At 38.6% G+C, this 27,730-nt stretch overlaps 1 protein-coding gene across 3 annotated transcripts; it reads right to left on the bottom strand.

Annotated features, from left to right (window-relative positions):
- Positions 1-25,395, bottom strand: BIRC2 (baculoviral IAP repeat containing 2). 3 transcript variants are annotated; one of them, XM_011926620.1, is made up of 9 exons: positions 25,201-25,395; positions 21,813-23,972; positions 21,618-21,717; positions 9,595-9,673; positions 8,858-8,906; positions 4,421-4,663; positions 952-1,206; positions 802-843; positions 1-697 (listed from the first exon to the last, which is right to left on the bottom strand). In XM_011926620.1, exons 2-9 carry the CDS (start codon positions 22,705-22,707, stop codon positions 504-506), a joined length of 1,857 nt encoding a protein of 618 aa, XP_011782010.1. In that variant the 5' UTR covers positions 22,708-23,972; positions 25,201-25,395; the 3' UTR covers positions 1-503. The 3 variants fall into 3 exon arrangements, with proteins under 3 accessions (XP_011782010.1, XP_011782013.1, XP_011782011.1); XM_011926623.1 differs by having other exon boundaries at positions 21,813-22,561; XM_011926621.1 differs by having other exon boundaries at positions 24,729-25,334.
- Positions 25,396-27,730: the final 2,335 nt, after the last annotated feature.

Raw genomic sequence — 27,730 nt, 5'->3', positions numbered from 1 at the left:
TCTTTTTAAAGCACTTTATTGAGATGTTTCTCACAAACTAGGGGGAGAAATAAGAGAAAAATCCTTATTTTAAAACACAAGTGAAAAGCACCAAAGACAATTCGGCACCATTAACTCTGATGAACTCCAGAGTTTCTGGTTTCCAGTTCTTTTAATCTACACTGTAATTTAGTATTCAAAGCTTTCTGAAAGAATACCAAATCCAGTAACTCCTGAAATAATACATAACACGCAGGGACACTACTCCCTTAGTTCCTCTTAGGTCCACACATACATACCAATATAGTTCACCAAACATCAATCTTCCCTTGTAAATAAACAGATTAAGATTAAATATATGATACCATCTTTTCAGAAACAAGATTATTAGTACCAAAGCAGACTAGAACATGAATGTCACTAATTGAAAAACTAATATTTCCCTTTTTACTTCAGATGGCTTCAAGTGTTCAACAGTATTTTAAAGACTTTTTTATACATGTTAAAGCATAGCCTATTTTTCTTTAAGAGAGAAATGTACGAACAGTACCCTTGATTATACCCCTGCAAATAGGGCATTTTCTTAGAGAAGGGGCACATTCCTGGCATACTACCAGATGACCACAAGGAATAAATACAATAGAAACTTCTTTGTCCATACACACTTTACAAGTTCGTTCTTCTTGCAACCTCCTCAATTGTTCTTCCAGTGACAGACCTAATAACAAAAAATTACTTTAGTAGAACTGTTTTCACTTCACTCCCCATTAAAAAAAAAAAAAAAGGGTAATAATTCATGCTGGTTTTAAATCTTTGTTTTACCTGAAACATCTTCTGTTGGAATATACTTCATATTCTTATCCACTGAGGAAAGAAAACATATAAAAAGCATCACTCTACTAAATACAAAACTGAGCCACCGCGTCTGGCCAGTCCTAAGAATTTCTAAAGTAATTTTCTCAACAAACTCACCAAATAAGTTCTTATACAATGTAGAGTCAATTTCTTTTAGACAGTTTTTGAAGATGTTGGCTGCAGCATTTCCTTTAACCAAAACGGTATCAATCAGTTCTCTTGCTTGTAAAGGTATCTGTGTTTTTTGTTTAATAATATCATGTTCCTGTTTATTAATTACATTGGCCTTTAAAAGATTATCCAAAATAGGAAGCACACACGTCAACTGTTGAAAGAGAGCCATTCTATTCTTCCGAATTAATGACAAATCATCTTCATTAAAAAAAGAAAAAGAAATCCATTAGAATTTAAACTCCTTTAACTATACTCATATAGTCATTAATAACCAACCCTACAAACAATTTAGGCACTAAAGTTCAAAAAAGAACAAAGTAACTTGTTTGCATTTGAAAGTTTGTTGTTTGGTAAACTTCCAGAGGAAGTCTCTGGTTCTGTAATTTTTAAGTCTACATGTTTACATGTCCTAGAACTCCGCTTTTATTTTGTTGCAAGTAAGAGATTTTTAGAAGACAGTAAAAATTTCCCCCCACCCTATATAATAATACTGACTTATATTTCCATTATATCACTTTACTTTTGTAAGCACTTTCATAATAATTTATCTCATTTGATACAGTGATCCTGTCCATTAAACAAGGGAGGTATCACTGGCTCTCATTTTCACATAGGGAGAAAAAAGACTCAGAAAAGAAAGAGTGGTCTGTCCAAGATCACAGAAAGAATAAGCTGCAGAACCAGGTATCCTAGACCAGTGTTCTTTTCAACACCCCATATTTAAGACGCGGTATTGTAGTATTGTAAGGTTTGAGTTGTGAAGTCAAAACAGACCTACGTTCCAGTGTTGGCTAGGCTCACTCACTAGCTATGTGTCCTCATCTTTCCCCATACACCTCAGTTTCCTCATCTGTAAAATATACATAATGGTACCTTCCTCAGAGTTGTGAGGATTGAACAATACATGTAAAGCATCTGGCACAGTATGTGGTACATAGTTAACTACCATCATTATTTTATAAATATCTATGTTTAGAGCAATTTTAAGAAAAACTACATAAGAATGAAGCCTGACCTTTTTATTAAAAGCCAATGTTTTTCCTTCAATATTACATCTCATAAAACTCCACAGTTAATTTATATTTATGGAATATGGTAGTTCCTTCTTTTGGTATCTGAATCATTAAAAAATTTAATTGTCTATTTTCAGACTTTCAAAAATTTAAAAAGTACATCTCTACAAAGTACCAGTTTAATGAGAAATAAATTATAAAAACAGAAGTCTATCTTCTTTCCCCTTTTACATCTTTCTAGAAGTGAACTGCTCTAATACTCTCAAAACTATAAAATTCCATTCTGTGACCACAACCTTTTCTTCTACTGAAACAATTCCTCTCACTGCTAACAAATTTGTTTTTCACCTTTTCAAGATCTCCATGTCATTCCCAATTCTACCTGCACAAGGCTGTCTCCAGGCTTTGCTTCAAGTCTCCTATTCCAACCTAGGTAGCAGTCAGGTGTTTCAATGAGGTTCTCTATATTAGTACCCTTAACTCGTCTTCCATATTCCTTACTTGGCCTTTCCCCTATTAACACTGCCAAATCTGGCCGGGCGCGGTGGCTCAAGCCTGTAACCCCAGCACTTTAGGAGGCCGAGACGGGCGGATCACGAGGTCAGGAGATCGAGACCATCCTGGCTAACCCGGTGAAACCCCATCTCTACTAAAAAATACAAAAAACTAGCCGGGCGAGGTGGTGGGCGCCTGTAGTCCCAGCTACTCGGGAGGCTGAGGCAGGAGAATGGCATAAACCTGGGAGGCGGAGCTTGCAGTGAGCGGAGATCCAGCCACTGCACTCCAGCCTGGGAGACAGAGCAAGACTCCGTCTCAAAAAAAAACACTGCCATATCTGTAATTCAATACTATTTTCTGACCCACACAAAGTATGAGAAAGTCATAAATCTAAGGTGACAGTGATTTCATATAACCTTAGCTGGATTTCATTACTACTTAACCAATCCTTAAATTGACCTTTCTTAGGCCCTTTCTTTCACCAAGTCCCTCCCACTTCCCAAGTCAATCTACCTAATGGTTAAAAATATATATATAAATAAAGAAATAAGTTGATGAGCTAGGAGCTGTGTTAAAGTGTTTTATTTGCAATATCTCATTTAATTCCTACAGCAACCTTATGGGATTCATACTATTATTATCCCCATTTTACAGATGAGAAAGCAGATGTCTGGCTGAATAAATAGCAAAGCTAGTAACTGATGGAGTTGGAATTTTTTTTTTTTTTTTTTTTTTGAGACAGTCTTGCTCTGTCGCCCAGGCTGGAGTGCAGTGGCACAATCTCGGCTCCCTGCAAGCTCTGCCTCCCGGGTTCACGCCATTCTCCTGCCTCAGCCTCCCAAGTAGCTGGGACTACAGGTGCCTGCCACGTCCGGCTAATTTTTTGTATTTTTAGTAGACACGGGGTTTCACCATGTTAGCCAGGATGGTCTCGATTTCCTGACCTTGTGATCCACCCGTCTCGGCCTCCCAAGGTGCTGGGATTACAGGCGTGAGCCACCGTGCCCGGCCTGGAGCTGGAATTTAAACACAAATCTGTTTCAATGTAGAAATCCAGACTTTAAACATTTTGCTACATGGTCGTGCAAAAAGGTACTCTTAAGTTATTCCCATCTTTACTTACAAGCTTAAAAAGAAAGCATCTTCCAACCCAATACTCCAATACATATGCAACCTTCACCTCTCTGCTGGCCCTTTAACCCTGTCTTTTGCACACTAGTCTCGCCAGCTAGTGTATACACTCCTTGAGAGCAACTGCCATGATTAGGCACAGTATTTGGCACTGGGGCTCATGCTCAATAAATATTTATTGAAGGAATAAATGATTACTCAAGATACTTGTTTTGAGGGGCCGAAACTTAACACTGTCTGGACGAATACAAAAATCAGTTTTCCTGTTATCCTTGGATTGGGCAGGTGGTTCTCATCAAGCCCCAGAATTTCATTGTAAGTTCTACTTTTTGTATAAGTACCATTTAGCAAGGATTAGGGAGTAAAATATCATATTAAAAATATGATTTGCAGAAACTTAAAAAAAAAACAGGTTGAAAAAAGACCTGCATCCAACTTTAACATCTTGCTTTTTCAAAACAATTTAAATTTGTTATGTATGAGAAAGAAATGGAATACAGCTCAAGAAAGAGCTTACTATGCTAAAATTCTCTGACTGGCATAAATCAGGGAATCTCAGCCAAAAATAAATATATAGAAAAAAGCTGCAGTCAGTGGTTCTCAACTAGAAGCAACTGAGAGGGGTAGAAAAGGAGGGATGGTTGCGAAATTACTGGAGAACTGCTACCAGCACTTAGTGGATGTGAAACAAGCATGTTGTTCTGTAACATGTGAGAAAGTCCTAAGAGTTCCATTGAGAAATAATGCAGGTGACTAACATTCCCAAATACCTGATGCCATTTCTTCAGCTTGTCTTTCCTTCTCCTCTTCTCTTTTTTCATCTTCAGCATTAAGAAGTGCTGATACAATATCATTAACTGTTTTGTAGTTCTCTCCAGTTGTCAGGATTTTACTTTGAACTGTTTGTTTTACCAGGTCTCTACTAAAGCCCATTTCCAAGGCAGATTTAACCACAGGTGTATTCATCATGACGGCATCTTCTGAAGAACTTTCTCCGGGTCCAAAATGAATAACTATTTGAAAAGACACATGCTAATATTAAACTCCACAAACATAAACCTATGGAAAAAAGTATCACAGCACAATCTTTACTCATCCTTTACTCTCATATTCTGGTAAAGGAGATGAGCTATATGCATCAATTACCTATAACTCCAATAAAAGTCTGAACTTCATAATGGTCAAATGAGAATACAATTAATATGCTATACTTTTCACAAAACCCACCTCTCTGGCTACATCCTAGACCTACTTAATGAAAGATTATCTAAGGATAAGAATTAGGAATCTGTATCTTTTAAATATTTCCCCAAATGATTCTGATGTACAGTCATTTCTGGAAACCAAAATGCTACACAAACTTAGAAGTGAGAAATAATCGTCTCCAGCCAGCAAAGTGGAGGAAAATCACAAAGACTTCATGGAAAAGTGGCATTAGAGTTTGGACTTGAAGGATGGACAGGGTCTAGACAAGTGGATAGCTGAAGTAGAGCGAATAACAAACAAAAATGGAAAGTATAGCAAAATAGAAGATCAGTTCACCCAGAAGACGTAGTGAAAAAGTATGGCTTAAGAAGTAATCAAAGCAATACGATTTTAGGCAGTGACAGATGCTCTGAAGAAAAAAGTAGTGTAAGGTCATTAAAAAAAAACCAGGAAGCAGGAAGACATTTTAGATAGGGTAGTTAGGGAAGCATTTTCTGCTAAGAGTCAATGCTAGCCCATATGATACTTTTATGAAAAAATACAAAAAGACATAATTCTTCAAGATACTACTGCCATCTTCTGGGAAACTGTTATAATAAACATATAAATATACAATGTCAACAATGTGCTCTCTTGTTCAAACATGCGTGGAATCCCTGTTTGGAGAAACGGCACCAGAACAAAGACTTAAATAACAAGGAATGAGCTCTATTTCACTTTTAAGTGCATCCCTTAAGGAAATACTTAATGTTCAAGATAAGAGACACATTAGAGGATCATTACAGCAATATTTACAGCAGGAAAAAAAACAAAACAGAAAATAACAAGTAGTTCTCAATAGGGAATGGATAAATAAAATGTAATATATGCTGGACTACTGTGAAAAAATTTAAAAATATACAAATGAACTAAACTGGTATAAATCTAGCCCACGTTACTGAGCTCTGGGTGTTAGAAGTTAGAAACAGAACTGTACGTAAGCATCAGAGGGGAATCTAGCATTGCCTACAGCATTTAGTTCTTTTTCTTTCCCTTATGAAAAATGTATACATCTACTACATGTGCAATTATTAATACTCGGGACGGGGAGGAGTGAGCTATGGAAATATCTCAAAGAAGTCTTCTAAGCAAAGAGAATAGCAAATGTAAAAGCCTTAAATTAAGGGAAAACCTTGATACGATCAAGAAACAGAAAGAAGGTGGTAGAAGGTAAAAGAGGACAATGCCCAGATGAGCAGAGCCTTCCTAAGAGTTTATATTTTATTCTAATTTTGGTAGACTATTCCAGGAGTGTTTTAAGCATGCAACTGATAAAACTTGACTTGCGCTTTCAGAAGATGACTCTGGTAGCTCGGTGGAGATGTACTTTAATGGGGTAAACTGGAATCAGGAAGACTCGTTAGGATGTTAGACACAGATGACGGTAGTTTGGATTAGGTTAATAGTGGTGGAGATGGTGAGATGTAGTCAGATTTGGCACATGTTATGAAGACAGAAATGAAAAGACTTCTAATAGATTAAATATACAAACTAAAGGAAGGAGAGGAATCAGGGATGATACCTAACTTGAGCCAACTTTTAATGTAAGGAAATGAGTACCATTAACTGAGATGGGGAAGACCAAAGAAGGAACAAATCTGATGAATGAAGAATGGGGGAGAAAATTTCTGGTCTGGTCCTATTAACTCTACGATGTCTGTTATAGCCAAGTAGAGATTTAAACAGTTAGCTGGACATTCCAGCTTGGGGCTCAGGAAATGGAGAAATAAATTTAAGCTGAGCTTTGAGGGGTACTCCATCATTTTAAAGTTTGAAAAAGGAGCGGCCAACAAAGGAAATTGTTTAGGATCAACCAGGGAAACAGAAAACCAAGGGTATGGGATCTGATAAGTCAAGCAAAAACGTGTCTTAAGAAAGATGAGGCCAAGTGCAGTGGCTCATGCCTATAATCCCAGCACTATGGGAGGCCGAGGCAGGTAGATTGCTTAAGTTCAAGAGTTTGAGACTAGCCTGGGCAACATGGTGAAACCCTGTATCTACAAAACACACACACACACACACACACACACACACACACAATTAACTGAATGTGGTGGTGCATGCCTGTAGTCCCAGGTACTCGGGAGGCTGAGGTGAGAGAATCATCTCAGCCAGGGAAGTTAAGGCTACAGTGAGCCGTGATGGCACCACTACACTACAGCCTAGGTGACAAAGTGAGACTTTGTTTCAAAAAAAGAAAAAAGAAGGACAAAGCACCCAGTGATTATCAAATGCTGGTTAACAGGTCAAGTGGTAGATTTGCTAACATGGTAGTCCTTGGTTACCATGACAAGAACAGTTCCAGCAGAACAAGTAAGAGAAAGAATGAAAGGTGAGAAAGTAAAACAGAGTAAGCATAGATAAATCTTCCTAGGTATTTTGTTGTAAAGGGAAGCAGAGTAATAAGATAATAGCTGAATGGGGACATTGGTTCATGGAAGTTTTCCTAGGATTAGCAAAAGTACATTATGTTTATATGCTAATATGAATGATTCAGGAGAGACGGAAAAATTGAAGACTCGAGAGAAAGGGTATGTCACTGCCAAAGTAACCTTCTTAAGTTGACAGCAGGGGATGGAATACAGAGGACAAGTGGACGTATTGGCCTTAGAAAAGGACAAGGACAATTCATCTCTTATGAACGAACAGAAAGAAAAAGTACAAGGATAAATTATGTAGCCTTGTGGTTTTGCTGGTGAGGCAATAAAGCAGCTCTCTTTTGGATTCAATTTTCTTAGGGAAGCAAGGTTATAAACTAACAGTAAGGTGGGAAAAGAGTGTTAGAAAATTATCAAGAGAGAAAACAAGAAAGTCATTTTAAAGATTAACAAAGTGATTTTATTAGGAACTACGGTAGAACTTCAGGGCAGCCTACTTGACAGCAGTGGTTAAAAATTTTAAGAACAGCCCACACTGCTATCTATCTTTTCTAGGTCCATTACACAAGAGATAGTTGTCATGTACCCAGGTACTCTCTTTCCTATTTTCCAGTCAAATACTACCAAATGCTTCATCCAATCCTCCTGAGCCATGGTTTCTAAGATTCCCACATCTTGGTCACCTTTCTCTGGTCCAGTTAACAAATCTACCAGTATCTTTCTTGAAATGCTGTGCCACAAACAGAATGGCCCTTGGTACATAAAACAGTGGATTATTACCTTAGCCATTTTAGACACCATAACATATGTATATTACATAAACTGACAGATGTGGCTAACATTAAGCTCAATCAAAAGCTATACTATTTCCTGCTCTTGCATTGAAATACAATATACCTGACTTAAATACCTAACATCTAGTCCAATTCGTGAATCATATGTGAACTGCTTTTCCAAATCATGCTAGCTCACAGCAACCTTTTCTTTTCTGGGGGGCTTATTATTTGCACCGCTTATTTGGCATTGCTTTAAGCTATTTGCTATTTTTCTTTTGCTTATGTCTCATTTCTCCAGTTGGAATGTCAGCACTAAAAGTGGTAAGTATAGCACTAGAACAAAAACTAGTGTGTATGCACATATATATATACATAAATAATATTTATTAGCTGACTTCCCAGGGTTTTTCCCTATGGCTTCAGAAACTCTTTTAAAAAGTACATACTCTCATTCCTACATTTGCTTTTTTTTGGAGACCGAGTCTCGCTCTGTCACCCAGGCTGAAGTGCAATGGCACAATCTCAGTTCACTGCAACCTCCGTCTCCTGGGTTCAAGCAATTCTCCTGCCTCAGCCTCCCGAGTAGCTGAGACTACAGGCACATCACACCTGGCTAATTTTTGTATTTTTAGTAGAGATGGGGTTTTACTATGTTGGCCAGGCTGGTCTCGAACTCCTGACCTCAGGTGATCTGCCAACCTCAGCCTCTCAAAGTGTTGGGACTACAGGCATGAGCCACTGCACCCAGCCTATTCCTAAAATTCTTATAAAAATTTACACTCTATACTTAAAATTATTTCACACATACTTGGTGGGTCAGCATTTTCATCTCCAGTAGTATCCGAAGTTGACAACAGCTATGAAACAAGAGGAAAGTTAATAGGTAAAATCAGATATCCCCAACAATCTGAAAAGAACAACACTAAAGTAAGTTTATGTTAAGTAAATGTACACATTCTTTTGAGAACTGAGTGATTTATGACCTTTACTTTGCTTTCTTTCACCCTAATCACATAGATTGCCTTAAATTTCATGTTATCCCAAATTAGAATTCAAGCATTTCTCTAGTTTCAGCAAAGTAGAAAAATGTATCAGTGGTTTCTCATTCCATTAGGAAAATAAGATTTTAACTGGGTTACTCTCAAAGGGTCTCAGAGCCTAACAAGTTATTTTTTGTTTGTTTTTCTGGAAAATAGCAAAGAGACACTAAAGTTCCTTCTCCAATCCCATCACAAATTTGTCCAGTGGCAGCATAAATGATTTTTCAAAATAGTAAAAACAAACAACAATCTTTTTAAAAAGCCCTAAACAATCAAGTTGATTACCAAAGTAAAAATCAAAGTCGTCATTAACATGAATGAAAATATGTACCTCCAATTAATAAAAGAGAAATAAGTATAACTTCTAATACAGGTTGGTATAAAAGTGGTCACGGTTTTGGCCATGATTTTCAATGGCAAAAACCATGATTACTTTTGCACCAACCTAATAGTATTTTTATTATAAAGCAGAATTCAAAGTTGTTAATTTTAAAAATGTATTTACCTGTTCAAGAAGATGAGGATATCTACCTTGAATCTCATCAACAAACTCTTGACCTTTCATTCGTATCAAGAACTCACACCTAAAACATATGAGGAAAACTATTTTATTAAATTGTTTCATATCAAATATAACCTGATCATTCTAGAAAAAATGGCTTTCAAATCTTTCATTGTACCCCATAGTAAAAACATTTTACATCACAACCCAGAACACATACATATCTAACAGGAACAAAATTATCATAAAACAATATACATCTTACTGTGTGTTATATATCATGGTATTTTCTAATTCAATCCATTAACACAACAACAACAAAAAGAAAAGCGTCTGCACCTACAAAGGGGAACAAGTTGACTCCCAAAAAACACTATTATATACAATTTATTTTGTGCTTAAAGTGAACTACTTAACGGTTTCAGATACTATTAACTCAGTATTCCTACAGTGTGATCTTTCACAATATAACTGCTCATCTTTTTTCAATGTTCACTCTTCCATTACATTTGAGCCACAATCCACTACCTTCCCTCCGAAAAATATGGAATCAAATATTTTTATCTATATATAATGTGACAGTGTTTCTCAAATATTTGTTTTTAAACTGATAGGGCTTCTTGAAGATGTTCCAAGAAGTTCACGTACCACCTATATCCATTCTATTCCTTTTGTTTCTTCAACAAATGATACTACACAACAGGATATACGTATTTAAAAAACAAAAATCTCTGACCTATGGCCATATTATACGCAAAAATGAAAGTAAAAATGGATCATATACCTAAATATAAAACCTAAAATAATAAAACTTCTAGGAAAAAGTACAGGAGAAAAATCCTTTTGTCTTTACATTAGGTAAAGAATTATTAGACAAAAGACCAAAAACATATTCCACAAAAGATAAAATTGATAAATTGACATCATCAAAACTGAAAACATCTGCTCTTCAAAAGATGTTAAAAAATGAAAAGCCACAGACTCAAAGAAAGTTTGCAAGAGTGACATCAGCAAGACGGCAGACTAGGAGACACCAGCCTTCTTCCACCCACAAAAAACAATAGACAGCTATCCACAAACAAATACAGCTCTGGAAGAACTCAATAGTCCAATCAGCCTGCAGCAATACAGTGACGGAAAAAAAAAAAAAGAGAATAACCACACAGAAAGGACTGCTGGGAGATCTGCTTAGCAGAGACATCTGGAGACGGCTAAGAACAAGGGGTGAGGGCTATCTGTATCAGTCATGTGGTGAGTGCCATCACAGTCCTCAGTGGCAAAGACTGCTAGGCTCCTCCCCAGAGCAGGTCCCTGGAGACCCCAATAACCCTCAGGATAGCCACAGACTTCCTGCAGGTTTCACAGTGAAGGACCCTATAGTATTCATTGATGCCAACTGCAGTAGCCTACTCTGCAGAGGACACTGAGAGCTTTCACCACTAAGATAACCAGCACCCAGCACTGCTGTGAACCCCCTGGAGAGGGAGACACTACTGCACTCCTCACCCAGAAAAAAAGCAGCTCTTGTACTGCCCAGAGACAGTGCAGCCCCTCACCCCCACACATGCCCCAGACCCCAGAGCCACAGGTGCTCCACGTGTACTTGCATGTAAGACCCTTGCTCTGTGGCTGCTCTAATCATACACTTTCCAGACCCCAGCTCTCTGGCTGCTCTGCACACCTGCACTCCACACCCAACTCAAAGGCTGCTCTATGTGCACCCACATCTGAGGCACTAGAAGCACCACTGCTGCAGGCTAGTCAACATCCTGAACCCCAGACCCGCTGTCTTTCTGCAGGCACTTGCACTCCAAACCTTGGCTCTGTAGCTGCCCCTTAGGTGTCCACACCATCAGAGACATCAGTGCTGCCATCAACACCAACACAACAAAGCCCAAAGCCAGAACCTGTGCCAAGAATCCCCTTGGCCACAATGTCTCCCATGGGAGAAAACGTGATCAAGAGGTCCCCAGCAGCCTCTGCCACCAAAAAAAACCTTGCTGCTGGTATGGATACCTACAGCCTTGGATGTTGAGGACCCCTGCAATCCTCACTGACAATGATCTGGGCTAACAGAGCTACATGGAGTTTACAATGCTGGGCCTTCCACAGAGCCAGAACCACCACACCTACTGGCTGGCACCCTCACACTCACCCACAGGCAAATGTCTTTGCTCAAAAAAAAAAACTAATCTATAATGTCTAAAAGTAATTCTTCCATCAAATACACAGAAAACAACAGAAGGCCACAAGAAACAGAAAGAAAAAAAAAAAGGAAACATGATATTACCAAAGAAACACAGTAATTTTCCATAACCACCCCCAAAGAAAGGGAGATCTATCAACTAACAGATAAAGAATTCAAAATAATTGTTTCAAGCAAACTCAGTGAGCTACAAAAGAACACAGATAATGAAATAAAAAAAAATATACAAACAAATGAGAAATTCAACAGAGATAGGAATAATAAAAAGAAACAAATTCAGGAGTTGAAGAACATAACAACCAAAAAAATGCAATAGAGAGCATCAACAGCAGACCTGATTAAGCAGAAGAAAGAATCTGTGAACTCAAAGGCAGGTCATCTGAAATGATCTAGTCAGAGGAAAAAAAAAGAAAAAAAGAATAGTGGAGAAAGCCTATCTGAATTATAGGACACCATCAAGCAAAACAATATTTGCATTTTAAGAATTCAAGGCCAGGAACAATGGCTCACATATGTAATCCCAGCACTTTGGGAGGTCGAGGCGGGTGGATCACATGAGGTCAGGGGTTCAAGACCAGCCTGACCAACATGGCAAAACCCTGTCTCTACTAAAAATGTAAAAGTTAGCCAGGCATGGTGGTGCACACCTGTAGTCCCAGCTACGTGGGAGGCTGAGGCAGGAGAATTGCTTGAACCTGGGAGGTGGAAGCTGCAGTGAGCTGAGATCATGCCACTGTACTCCAGCCTAGGTGACAGAACAAGACACCAGCTAAAAAAACACCAAGAAAACAAAAAACAAACTCGAGAATTCAAGAAGGAAAAGAGAGAAAGGGCAGAAAGATGATTTTTAAAAAACAATGGCTGAAAACTTCATAAACCTAGGGAAAGATAAGATGTCCAGGTACAGGAAGTTCATAGGACCTCATAAAGATTCAACCCAAAAAAGATTTCACTGACACACATTATAATGAAACTGTCAAAAATAGAAGATGAAAGAGAATTTAAAAACTGTAACAGAAAAGAAACTCATTTTCTACAAGGGAATCCCTATAAGACCATAAGTGGATTTCTCTGCAAAAACCTTGTAGGCCAGGAGAGAGTTGGATATATTCAAAGTGCTGAAAGAAAAAACTGCCAGACAAGAATATGTATCCCAGCAAAGCTGTCCTTCAGAAATGAAAGAGATGTAAACAGTCCCAGACAAACAAAAGCTGAGGGAGTTTATCACCACTAGATGCGCCTTACAAGAAATGCTGAAGAGTTCTTCAAGCTGAAATGAAAGGACACTAATTAGCAACATGGAAACATATGAAAGTATAAAACTCACTGGTAAGATACATATCTAATCAAATTAAGAATATTCTAAATTTATAATAGTCATGTGTAAATTACTTAATTCTAAAATACAGGTTTTAAAAAAAAGTATTAAAAACTATAGCTTCAATACTTTTTTCATGAATACACAATATAAAATGATGCAAATAATGACATCAAAAACATAAAATATATGCAGGAAGGTCTGAGTAAGAGTACAGTTTTTTTATGCAATTGAAATTAAATTGTTAGTGCTTGAAACAGACTATTATAACTAACTATAAGATGTTCTATGTAAGCCTCATGATAGCCACAAAGTAGAAACCACAATAGTAGATGCACAAAAGATATAAAGGAATCAAAGCATACCACCACAGAAAATCATCTAAACACAAAGGAAGACAGCAAGAGAGGAAGAAACAAAGAATCTGCCAAACAACCAGAAAACAATTACAAAATCACAGTAGTCTTTACCCATCAATAACTACCTTGAATGTAAATGGGTTAAATTCTCCTATCAAAAGAAAAAGAGCAGATGAATGGATAAAGAAAACAAGATTCAACTACAGGTTGTCTACAAGAGACTCAATTCACCTTTAAGCACATGCATGTGTATGGGAAAAAAGATATTCCATACAAATGGAAACCAAAAGAGAGCAGAGGAAGCTATAGTTCTATCAGATAGGACAGACTTTTTACACCAAAAACTGTAAAAAGAGTCAGAGAAAGTAATTATATAATGAGAAAGGGGCCAATTCCACAAGGATATAATAACTGTAAATATATACATGCACCCAACATCAGACCACCTAAATATATAGAGAAAATATTAACAGATCTGAAGACATTAATAGATAGGAACACAATTATAGTAGAAGACTTCAAAAACCCTACTTTCAATAATGGATGGGTCATCCAGACAGAAAATCAGTAAGAAAATATTGGACTTCGACTATACATTGGATCTAATGGACCTAACATACATACAGGTTGAGTATTCCTTATCTGAAATCCTTGGGACTAAAAGTGTTTTGAATATTAGATTTTTTTGGATTTGGGAATATCTGCCTTATGTTTACCAGCTGAGCATCCTAATCGAAAAATGCAAAACCAAAAATGTTTCAAAGAGCATTTCCTTTGAGCATCATGTTGGTATTCAAAATGTTCTAAATTTTGGAACATTTTGAATTTTGGACTAGGGATACTCAACCTTTATATAGAACATTCCATCAAACAGCAGATAATACACATTCTTCTTAAGCACACACGAAAAATTATCCAGGGTAGATCATGTAGCAGGTCACAAAACAAGACTCAACAAACTGATGAAGACTGAAATCCTATGAAGTATCTTTTCAGACCACAATGGCATGTAACCAGAAATCAGCAACAGAATGAAAGCTGGAAAGCTGACAACTATGTGGAAATTGAATAAGATACTCCTGAATAATCAATGGGTCAAAGAAGAAATCAAAAAGAAAATTTAAAAAATCTGAAGAAGTATTAAAATTGAAACATGACACAGCAAAATGTATAGAACAAATGCAGTTCTAAAAGGCAAGTTTATAGCAATAATTGCCTACATTTAAAAAAATCTTAAAAATAAACAATGTAACTTTACATCTAAAGGAACTACAAAAAGTCAGCAGAAGAAAATAAAAATCAGAAAAGAAATGGAGACTACAAAAACAATAGACAAGATGACTAAAACTAAGAGCTAGATTTTGAAAAGATAAGTAAAATCAACAAAGCTTTAGCTCAACTAGTAAAAAGGAAGACTAAAATAAATAAAATCAAAACCAAGAGACATTACCATTGATAACACAGAAATGCAAATAATCGTAAGAGACTACCATGAGCAATTATTCATCAAAAAACTGGATAACCTAGAAGAAATGGATACATTCCTAGAAACTTGTAACTTACCAAGACTAAAATAAGGAAGAAATAGAAGATCTGAAAAGACTTATAACTAGTAAGAAGATTGAATCAGTAATCATAAATCTTCTGACAAAGAAAAGCCCAGGGAACAGATGACTTCACAGCACAATTCTACCAAGAAGAAAAAAGAGAGGAGGAGGAGGAGGAGAAGAAAGAGGAGGAGGAGGAGGAGAAAAGAAGGAAGGAAGAAGAAGAAATGAGGAGGAGGAAGAAAGAAAAGGGAGGACGAGGAGGAAGGAGGAGGAGGAAAAGGGAGGGAAGGAGGAGGAGGAAAAGGGAGGGAAGAAGGAGGAGGAAAAGGGAGGGAAGAGGGAGGAGGAAAAGGGAGGGAAGAGGGAGTAGCAGGGGAATACTTCCAAACTCATTTTACCAAGCCAAGCATTACTCTGACACCAAAGCCATACCAGGACAACACAAGAAAAGAAAATTACAAGCCAATAGCCCTGATGAGCACAGACGTGAAAATCCTCAACAAATACTAGCAAACTGAATTCAGCAGCATACTAGAAGAATCATGTATCAAGATAAAGTGAGATTTATACCTGGGATGCAAGGATGGTATGACATATGCAAATCAATAAATGTGATACCACACATTGACAAAATGAAGGACAAAAATCACATAATCAGCCAGGTGCAGGGGCTCACATCTGTAATCCCAGCAGTTTGGGAGGCCAAGGTGGATGGATCACCTGAGGTCAGGAGTTTGAGACCAGCCCCATCACTACAAAAAATAAAAAAATCAGCTGGGTGTGGTGGCACCTGTAGTCCCACCTACTCGGGAGGCTGAGGCAGGAGAATCACTTGAACCCAGGAGGCAGAGGTTGTAGTGAGCTGAGATTGCACCACTGCACTCCAGCCTGGGCAACACAGCAACACTCCACCTCAAAAAACAAATAAACAAACAAAATCATATAATCATCTCAACAGACACAGAAAAAGCATTTGACAAAATTCAATACCCTTTCAGGATAAAAATTCTCACCAATTTAGCTATAGAAGGAATATACTTCAACATAAGGACCGCAAGTGCACAGTTAATATCATACTCGGTAATGAAAAATCTGAAAGCTGGCCGGGCACGGTGGTTCACACCTCTTATCCCAGCACTTTGGGAGGCTGAGGTGGGTGGATCATGAGGTCAGGAGTTCGAGACCAGCCTGGCCACCATGGTGAAACACCGTCTCTACTAAAAGTACAAAAATTAGCCAGGTGCAGTGGCACACACCTGTAATCCCAGCTACTCAGGAGGCTGGGGTAGAAGAGTCACTTGAACCCGGGAGGCAGAGGTTGCAGTGAGCTGAGATTGCACCACTGCATTCTAGCCTGGGTGACAGAGCAAGACTCCATCTCAAAAAAAAAAAGGCTTTCAAGCTTTTCCACTAACGTTAGGAACGAGACAAGGGTGTTTACTCTCGCCACTTCTATTCAACATAATACTGGAACGGTTAGCCAGAGCAATTAAGCAAGAAAAAGAAAAAGGCATCCAAATTAGACCGGAAGAAATCAAACTGTCTCTGTCTGCAGATGACATAATCTTATATATAGAAAACCCTAAAGATGCCACCAAAAACAGTTAAAACTAATAAACCATCCAGAAGTTGCAGGATACAAAACCAACTTGCAAAAGTCAGTACTAACAATGAACCATGTGAAAGAGAACTCAAGAAAGTAATCCCATGTACAACAGCACCAAAACAAACACTTAAGAATAAATTTAACCAAGGAGGTAAAAGAGAAATACACTGAAAAACAAATGACACTGAAAAAGGAAACTGAAAATGACAGAAATAATTTTTTAAAAAATCTTGCGTTCTTGAATTAACAGAATATTGTTAAAATGTACATACTACCCATAACAATCTACAGATTCAATATAATCTCTATCAAAATTCCAATGACTTTTTTTTTTCACAGAAATAGAAAAACCAATCATAAAATTTGTATGGAACTTAAGGCCCAGAATAGCGTAAGCAATCTTGAGGGGGAAAAAAAAAAAAAAAAAAAGAGGCATCATACTTCCTGATTGCAAGCTATATTACAAAGCTACAGTAATCAAAACAATATGATACTGGCATAAAAACAAAGACATATACCAACAGAACAGAGAGCCCAGAAATAAATCCACATATACAGTCAACTAATCTTTGACAAGGGCGCAAAGAACACACAATGTTGAAATGATAGTCTCTTTAACAAACGGTATTGGGAAACCTGGATATCCATATGTAAAACAATTAAAACCAGACCTCTATCTTACACCACCTACAAAAATTAACCAGAAATGGATTAAAGACTAAACATAAATCCAGAAACCATAAAACTCCTTAAAGAAAATGCAGGCTAAAAAGCTCCTTGGCACTGGTCTTGGCAATGATGTTGTGGATATGACACCAAAAGCGCAGGCAACCAAAACAAAAATAAACTGGGACTACATCAAGCTAAAAAGCTTCTGCTCAGCAAAGGAAACAATCAACAAAATAAAAAGGTAACCTACAGAATGGGAAAATAATGTTTGGAAATGTTTGGAAAGGAGTTAATATCTAAAATATATAAGGAACTTATACAACTCAAAGGCAAAAAAAAAAAAAAAAAAAACAAATAATTTAGGTTACAAAAATGGGCAAAGGACCTGAATAGAAATTTTCCCAAAGATATACAAATGGCCAACAGGTACATGAAAAGGTGTTCAACATCACTAATCATTAGGGAAATACAAATTAAAACCAAAATGAAACATCACCTCCCACCTGTAATGATGCTTTATTATCAAACAGACAAGAAATAACAAATGTCGGCAAACATGTGACGAAAAGGGAACCCTTCACCATTGCTGGCAACTTAGTACAGTCATTATGGAAAACAGTATAGAGGCTGCTCAAAAAACTAAAAATAGAACTAGCATATGATCTAGCAATCCCACTCCTGTGTACATATCTGAAGGAAATGAAATCAGTATCTTAAAGAGGTATCTCTACTCCCATGTTCAAGCAGCTATATGGAAACAACTTAAGTGTCTACTGAGGAATGAACGGGGGATGAGCCTGGCCAGGCGTGGTGGTTCACGTCTGTAATCCCATCCATATCCTCACTTGAGGTCAGGAGTTTGAGACCAGCCTGGCCAATATGGTGAAACCCCATCTCTACAATAATAATTAGCCAGGCATGATGGCAGGTGCCAATAATGCCAGCTACTCAAGAGGCTGAGGCAGGAGGATCGCTTGAGGCCAGGAGGTAGAGACTGCAGTGAGCCAAAATGGCGCCACTGCACTCCAGCCTGGGCAACAGAGAGAGCCTCCGTCAAAAAAAAAAACCAAATAAATAAAATCCTGCCATCTGCAATATGAATGAACCCGGAAGGCATTAAGCCAAGTGAAACAAGCCAGAGAAAGACAAATACAACTGGCCCTTGAACAACACAGGTTTGAACTGCACGTGTCCACTTACACGCAGATTTTTCTCAATCAAATGCAGATCATATCTGCAGATGTGAAACCCACATATTTGGAGGGCTGACTTTTGGATGCACAGGTTCTGCAGAGTCAACTTCAGGACTTCAGTATGTGCGAATTTTGGTATACATCCTAGAACCAATCCCCCAAGCATACCAAGGGACAACTATACTGTATGGTATCCAAAATCATAGAAACAGGAGTAGAATGCTGGTGGCCAGGGATAAGGAGGTGGGTGAAATGGGAAGATGCTGGTCAAAGGACACAAACTTTCTGAGGATCTAATGTACAGCACATGGTGACTACAGCTAATAATACTGGACCTTATACCTGAAATTTGCGAAGAGAGCATCTTTTAAAAGTTCTCACCAAAAAAAAAAAAAAAAAAGGTACTACATAAGGTGATGGATTTACGGAGATTAAAGATTATTCCCAATTGAAATGTGGGCCAGGCTCAGTGGCTCAGGTCTGTAAGCCCAACACTTTGGGAGGCCAAAGAGGGCGGATCACTTGAGGTCAGGAGTTTGAGACCAGGCTGGCCAACATAGCGAAACTCCGTCTCTACTAAAAATACAAAAACTACTGAGCATGGTGGTGCGTGCCTACGATTCCAGCTACTTGGGGGGCTGAGGCTTGAACCCAGGAGGAAGAGGTTGCAGTGAACTGCCATCTTGCCACTGCACTCCAGCAGTGATAGGTGATGAAATGAGACTCTGTCTCAAAAAAATTTAAAAAAGGAAAAAAGAATGTGTTGTTTTCAGAGAAGCATTTACAAAACGCACCCCTACATTTTCTTCCTTATTTAATCATTTAAAACAAAACACAAGTTACAAAAATAAAGATTTCAATTGTGTTTCATAAAGTACAAAATGTAGCAGTTCCAACACTGGAATTTGGAAGCTGTTTTTGTCTTTGATACCACAACATGAATTAAATTTCAAATTAAATGTATACAATCCCACAGAGCCCAGCATAATTAAGTCATTTAAAAGTCTGATAAAACATGCTTTTTAATTTCAAATGTAATAGTCATTTTTCAAAGTGTAAAAAAGTCAAAAGTTATCTTGATATGACTATTAATGATGTAACTTTAAAATACAACTTTTAACAATGTACTGATCCATAATGAAGTATTTGTTTGTTTTTTTTTGTTTTTTTTTTTTTGAGACAGAGTCTCGCTCTGTCACCCAGGCTGGAGTGCTGTGGCCGGATCTCAGCTCACTGCAAGCTCCGCCTCCCGGGTTCGCGCCATTCTCCTGCCTCAGCCTCCCGGGTAGCTGGGACTACAGGCGCCGCTACCTCGCCCGGCTAGTTTTTTTTTTGTATTTTTTAGTAGAGACGGGGTTTCACCATGTTAGCCAGGATGGTCTCGATCTCCTGACCTCGTGATTCGCCCGTCTCGGCCTCCCAAAGTGCTGGGATTACAGGCTTGAGTCACCGCGCCCGGCTGAAGTATTTGTTACTTCAAGTTTCTTTTTCATCATATATCACACAAAATGACAAAAATATTTTTTTAATTTCCTGAAGGGGTTCAAGAGATTCTTCATTATTGTGAAAGACACAGGTAAAAATGTAATCTATATGTATGATTCCACGTCGAATTCATAGAGACAGAAACAGAATGGTGGAGCAGGGAGCAGTGGCTCACGCCTGTAATCCCAGCACTTTCAGAGGCAGAGGTGAGCAGATTGCTTGAGGTCAGGAGTTCAAGACCAGCCTGGCCAACATGGTGAAACTGGGTCTCTACTAAGAACCCTGTGTCTACTAAAAATACAAAAAAATTAGCCAGGTGTGGTGGTGGGCACCTGTAATCCCAGCTACTCAGGAGCCTGAGGCAGGAGAATCGCTTGAACTTGGGAGGTGGAGCTTACAGTGAGCCAAGATCATGTCACTGCACTCCAGCCTGGATGACAGAGTAAGACTCCACCTCAAAAAAACAAACAAAAAAAGACATAGAATGGTGGTTGCCAGGATGCTGGGGAAAGGGGTAATGGGGAATTAGTACTTGATGGGTAGACAGTTTCAGTTTGGGAAGATACAAAGATTCTGGAGATGGATAGCAGTGTGATCACAGAACAGTATGAATGTACTTAATGACACAGAACTCTACACTTAAAAATGGTTAAGATGGTAAATGTTATGTTAAGGCTATTTTATCACTATTTAAAAAAAAATTATCCAGGCCAACCCCTCCTCATTTTACAAATGACGTCTAAGTTCACATAGCTACTCAATTACAAACACAATTAATCTCTAATTTTATTTCTACTAATAACACTGCCCCTAAATTCTTTCTAGGCCATAATAAAAAGATACTGCTAGAGACAAAGTGGCTAAAAAGAGGTAAATGACAGATTATAAAAAAAGAAAATTGTACAGAAAAAATAACTTACAATTACAATTAAAATGGGCAGTCAGATATGCATTTTTTCTTTTTTTTTTTTTTGAGATGGAGTCTCTGTTACCCAGGCTGGAGTGCAGTGGCATGATCCTGGCTCACTGCAGCCTCCACCTCCTGGGCTCAAGCGATTCTCCTGTCTCAGCCTCCTGAGAAGCTGGGACTTCAGCCGTGTGCCACCATGCCCAGCCAGTTTTTGTATTTTTAGTAGATACGGGGTTTCACCATGTTGGTCAGGCTGGTCTCGAACTCCTGACCTCAGGTGATCCACCTGTCTTGGCCTCCCAAAGTGCTGGGATTACAGGTGTGAGCCACTGCACTGAGCCAAGATATGCTCTTAATATATGCATTTTTACATTTGCCTTATTCCTGCATCCACTCTACATCCCTTCTTGTTTTCCTGTTCTTACCTTTTTCTAACTTCTTTTTAATCTATTTTATATGTCTTTGTAATCCTTAAGTACTCTTTAAAAGAAGATGCGCAATAAATAAAATGTATGGCTATACTTGTAACTGACTTACAAAAGTACACAGAAGACTGCATAATATTTTTCAAAAAACAATTAAAGTTAAAATGTGATCTTTTAGAAGGATAATTCCCCAGTGGCATAAAAGACGCTTTGTTATAATTTAACGGTAAACTAAATCATGTAAGCAGGCCTACTTCTTTTAAGCACAGAGTTTTTTGTACAAATACTTTCTTCAAAACAATTACCTTGGAAACCACTTGGCATGTTCTACCCATGGATCATCTCCAGATTCCCAACACCTCAAGCCGCCATCACAACAAAAGCATTTGACATCATCATTGCGACCTTCAAGAAAAAAAAAAGACTAAATATTGAAAACACATTATGTTCTAATATGTAAATCAAAATAAAATGATAAAATGTAGTTATTTGCTTCTTACCCACATAATAAAAACCAGCACTTGCAAGCTGCTCAGGCTGAACTGGAACACTGGATGGCCAGTACATAAATGTTCTCATTCGAGCTGCATGTGTCTGCATGCTCAGATTTGAAATGCTAAACCTCAGCGTTTCTAGAGAATTTTCCAAAAACGGACAGTTGGGAAAATGCCTCCGGTGTTCTGACATAGCATCATCCTTTGGTTCCCAGTTACTGAGCTTCCCACCACAGGCAAAGCAGGCTACCCTATCTCCAGGTCCTATATAATAAAAACCAGCTCTTGCCAATTCTGACGGTGACAAAAAAGTTAATGGCCACATATGGTAGGTAAGAAATCGGGCTTCTTCAGTACTCATTGCATAACTGTAGGGGTTAGTCCTCGATGGAGAGAAGTCTTCAACTGCTCTAGAATTAAGAGGGTTTGGTGAAAGGCTGGAGTAAGAACCACTGAACAAGCTACTATGTTCCAAGGTGGGAGACAATGAATGTGCAAAACTGTTTCTCATTGGAGAAGTATTCTTAGAGGTGGATCCCAGAGTAGCTGAAACCAGATTCTGAATAAAGCTACAGCTAGGATATAGTTGTTTATGCTTTTCAATAGGACTGTCTCCTAGTTTCCAGTTATCCAGCATCAGGCCACAACAGAAGCATTTGACCTTGTCATTCACACCAGTATAATAAAAACCAGCACGAGCAAGACTCCTTTCTGAGACAGGAACCCCGGCGGGGAAAGTTGAATATGTAGACATTCTGTAGAGTTCACAGGAAAAGTCATACTTCATTTTTTGTTTGTTGCTGTTTGTCCAATCTGACAAGATCGTGCTATCTTCCATTATACTCTTAATGTTTTGATACGAGGGACCTGGGAAAAGTCTTTGGGAGGCAGTTTTGTGCATGAGTAGGTGATAGTACTGTTTGATAGCTAAAACATTCACATGAAATTTCTTCACACAAAATAAGATTTTTCCACAAAAAGAAATCAATGATAGACTCTTATGTAGAATTCACTACACTTTCTTTACTGGATTTATCTCAGTTTATATTCAGGTAGGATGAGTCTCTCTCTGAATTACCAAGATACTACTTAGAACACAAGTCTTTGGGGTTGTAGTAACTCTTTTAGGTAATCTAAGTGCTATTTGTTCATAATCTTGAGTAATACTAACCCAAAGCCCTGAAAAGGTGGACGCACTTTTGAAAATGTTGAAACTCCTTGATTTTTCACAGAGATTTATATTCTCAAAATTCTAAGCAACTACAGAATACCTAAATTACACCTTTTATTTATATTTGGTTACAAGCTATGAAGCCTGGATAACAGATCAATTACTGATTATGCCACAAGGTAAAAAATTACATGCAGGCTTCTTTCCCTATAAGCACTTTAATATGATGTCCCCAAAAAATCTCATTTTATTCCAATAAACAAAAGTAATTAAAATCTTCATATGGTCACACTACTTAAAGGCTAAATTCACACAGCTTATCACCATAGTAATTACATAAGCAGGCTACATTACTTCAGCTGACAACTTTTGGGGAAGTCAACACCCACAAGCTTTGTTGAACCTGTGCCCGTTATAGTGTTTGATGTCAAATGAATTTGGCTTAAAGTTCACAAACTATAAACTCTTCTATCTTTGTTAAATATCATTTGTATTTGTTTCCATTTCCTGCAGCATCATGTTGACTTTCTTCCTAACTTTGTATACCACTTTATTATTCTTGATCAACTGAAGGTATTTTCTCCATAAACTTAATTAGTTAGCCATAAAATTTCCACAGCACACTTTTCACACTGCATTTAAAAACTAAATAATCTGTTCATCATTTAAGGACTATTCAGCTATAATTATCAGTCATGCTGTAAACATCAATCAATTTATCACAAGACACAACTTGTCCTTTCTAGTGTTATCAGAAACACCTGACAAAATACTGTATCACCAAAAAAAATACTGCTTAGCATAACGTATCAGTAATCAACTCTACTAGCCTTCTTTCTGTAAACTCTTCAACGTTTTAAAAATATAATTCATACACAAAATTACACTCCATAGAATTTAAACTATATCCCTTTATAAAGCTTCGAGACCTCCATAATGGGATTTATTACTGCAGGGGGAAAATAGGGAGAGGGAGATTCTTCAGGGCTGTAAATCTGAAAAGAAAAAACAAAAGGTATTTTAGAAAACTGTATTTGCTTGCCAAATAGAACTTACATGCTCTTCAATTCATTCAGTAAAGTCTAAGAATAATTTACATTTTAGATAATACATCTTAATTCCAGCAATTTGTCACTACAACTTTCTAACTGAAAAAGCTCTTAATTAAAATAAATAAATGCAACATACTTCCATAGCACTAACTATACGTGTTTTTAAAACGCACAACTTTAGAGACAGATGGAAATTTTCACAGAGGAAAACATTTTGTCCTTGCTCTCCTCCCCTTTTCTGACCTAAAGGTATCTTTGGCACTCCGCTGGAGGCAAAGGAACATTGGTTAAAAAGGCAGAGAGGGCGACAAGGCACTCCACTAAACCCTGTCAGCAGCAGTACAGCAGTAATCAGACAGTAACGTTAGTTTGTAATATCAAGTCTCTACGCGACCAGGAAAACTGCAGTAAAATGCACCACGAGTTCATTAATATAAACCCTTAAACTCTGCCAATCCCTTACAATTTCAAAGCAACGACGGTAGAAAACAACCGAAAACAAAACCTAACACAGTGGCCTGTGAAACAGTGGCCTGACGCCCACTGGCATGATTGCTTTAATTACACCCGATCTTATATCCTATCTTTAAACGAAAGACTTTTATCTACGAGCTCCGCACTGCTGCATTCTCTTTAAGCAAACTGCAGCTGGACAGGGGATAGGATGGAAGCGAAAAGAATAGAAACTATGGGATTTACCTAATAATTTCCCAGAGTTGTTTCTCACAATACACAACAGACTACTGGAATGACAGAGCGCAGTGGCAACTATGAAATATGAAATATCGCCGCCACCGAAATATCTTCGTTTCAATGTATTACATTAAAAGAACGCCGAGGGCTAAGTTTAAAACCTTGCAAAAACTGCAAGAAAACATATTGGTCGAAGTCCAAGGGCCAGAAGAGTGGGCGGCGGCCAGAGGAGGTTTGAAAACAAGTCACATTTTAAAAATGGCTTTGACTGCAAGTCTTGAAGTTCAGGCTTCCGAATCCAATAAAACCTTGGCGAGAGTAGAAAGAAGACAGCCCCCGGCGACCCTCGACCCTTGGCCGAAGAGCCTCAGGCCCCTTCCTTCCCCGCCCGGCCGCCACATCAGGGAAGTGGGCCCCCGCGGGCCCGCGCGTCCACACCCTCCCCGCGCCGCCCGAGTCCGGAAGGAGCAGCACTCACCGCAGTGCGGGCGCAGCAAACACGGAAGCTGCGCGGCAGCCTAGAGGCCTCCCCAGAGCCGGGAAGCAGCTGTACGGACAAGGAGATACAGCCGACTCGGCTCGGATCACCTCCGGCGCTCCTGAAGCCCGCCGCCCCATCCGGGCTCACGCCGACGCACGATGACGTCAGCGCGCCCAGCCGGGGACCCGCGTTAGCAGCCGAGCGAGGGCGCCCGGGAGGCTGGGGCCGGAAAGCGGAACCGAGCGCACTTATGGCAGTGGGGAGACTAACCTCCGGGAAAGACGCTGGGAGGCCCAGGGTCGCCCGGCGCAACTGGCCGCCCATCGGGAGTCGCGGGGTCGGCCCTCAGGGGAACAGGGACTATCCGTATCAACTCGGTGTTTGTTCATTTTCTCTCCACCTTGCGGTTTGTGCCCCCTCCACATTTCCTCTCTCTCTGTGCCTACCGTTCTCCTGGGGGACGTGGCAAACCGTGAGCCGCTGCGTTTGACTCTTGGGAAACCCTGCGGAAACGCCCTGGCGCCGGTGGTTTTGCGCGTCTACCCTGTGTCACCTCAGGGTTATGGTCTGGCCCCTGGCAAGGCTCCCCTAGTGTGATGCCTCCCCCCGTCGAGATGACTGCATTTTGAGGATGGAGTCAGTCTGGTGGCATTTTTTGCTTAAGTAAACAATTGTAACCGTTTGTGTGGCATCAGCGTTCAACAGCTGTCTGTGCAAATCGAAAAAAGCGAAGCGTTGGAAAGTAGGAAGCATCTGATGAATAATTTTGAAGACTCGATGAGTTTTACAATCGACTAGATTATCTTGTTTTTAAACTTTTGGTTTTCTGTTCTGGAAACAAACAGTGCATATGCACTAAAGACAAAAGTGTCATTATTTCATATGCTCATTGCCAGCAACGGGAACGGTATTGCAAGTCAGGCTTCACTCCCAGTATTTTCTGAATGTTTCAATAAAATGAAATATATACGTCCGCCTGTGTATTGGTGTATATGCACATATAATCGTACATGAACCACAGAGGAGCCCAATTTTTTTTTTTTTTTTAATGCTTAGGTAATAGAAAATTTGTAAACAAAAACCCTTGGCTTTTAGTAGTCATGGACCTTTTGTATCCCCCCGCCATGCTCCCCCAATAGTGCATAGACACAGTGGCATGCAGTAAATGTTTGTGCTATGACAGCCAACGAATGACTTTTGAAGTTGACGCTCTTTGCCCATTGAATCCAATGCTTGCTTCTCTCTGGGGAACTCCAAGGGGCAAATATTTTAAAAACTTCCAAATAGCGAACCACTTAATTAGGCAGCCGGGGGAATTCCAAGACCCTGAACCATTTCCCATTTCCTGTCCGTGTCATTTCTGCCTGCCAGTCAGTCACAGAACAGGAGGTCTACTGTTCCAATGTTAATAGTCAAAGAAAATGAGTGTAACAGTTTGTAATACAGAGAAAAGAAATGCCATGGCTCCCAATGACTAAAAACTTCCAAAAATGCACCTGGGGCTTGGTAGTAGTTTAGTATTTAGTTCAAGTCACTATTTCTCGGAAAGTTACAGAACATTCCTAACATGTGGGAAAATATATATAGCAAGAATTGTTCATTCTGAACTCAAGATTATTTCTCTTTTTCAGTTCTTGTCCTGACCAAAACAGTAAGATAATGAATATACTTAAGTATAGGGGAAAGCTTGCATTTCAAAAACTCAAAAGCCTTAGATATTTTTAACAAAAATTATATGTAATATTTAGGTATAATAAATAGTACTTCATAACTTTTAATTTGTATAACTTTGTAGTCTAGTGTTACAGTTAGTTAATTCAGTTACCTGTTTATTCAGTTAATTTTTTTCATTTTGCTAGTATAAAGTTGCTGTTAATCTTAAAAAATAAGCTAGTATGCCTGCTGCAGTTGCCATTCTAACGTTTTTCATGTATATGTAGAAAAAACATTTACAATATTTAAAACAATTTTGAAGAAGAAAAGTTAAGATTGGAAGGTCTTGTTCTACCAGGTAATGAGTTACAATAAAGCCATAGTAATTGAGATAGTCGTGTATTATTAAATGCAGTAGGATGGACAATTAAACAAAGGAAGGAGATACAGAGCCCCAAAAAGAGACCTATATCAATGTACTGGGAAATTTGATATACTGGCATTATGTATTAATAAGAAAAGGATTAATTAGTGAATAAGTAATGCTGAATGAATGGTTATTCTAATGGAAAATAAAATTAGATCACTGCCATATACTATTTAAAAATCTCTGCTGGATTTTTTTTAAAAAACCCTCAAAAGTAAACAGCCATCATTATGAATCCAGGGATTTAAAGAAGTTTGGTGAGTTGTAATCCATCGCAGCTATTATCACTATTAGTGCTCAAGTTGTTTTATTTTAGGCCAATGAGAGTTTACTCAGGTTGGCTCCTGAGTCTTTCTGATACTTTCCTAGTAGTCTTTGCTTTCCAGGCTCATTTTGTGTATTTCTTACTCCATACCCATAATAAGCCATTACTCCTAAGTGTCCTGG

This window comes from Colobus angolensis, unplaced genomic scaffold, assembly GCF_000951035.1.
Source record: "Colobus angolensis palliatus isolate OR3802 unplaced genomic scaffold, Cang.pa_1.0 Scaffold7, whole genome shotgun sequence".
Taxonomy (NCBI): domain Eukaryota; kingdom Metazoa; phylum Chordata; class Mammalia; order Primates; family Cercopithecidae; genus Colobus; species Colobus angolensis.
The sequence above is the reverse complement of the archived record's forward strand: the minus strand, read 5'-3'. Positions and strand labels throughout refer to the sequence as shown.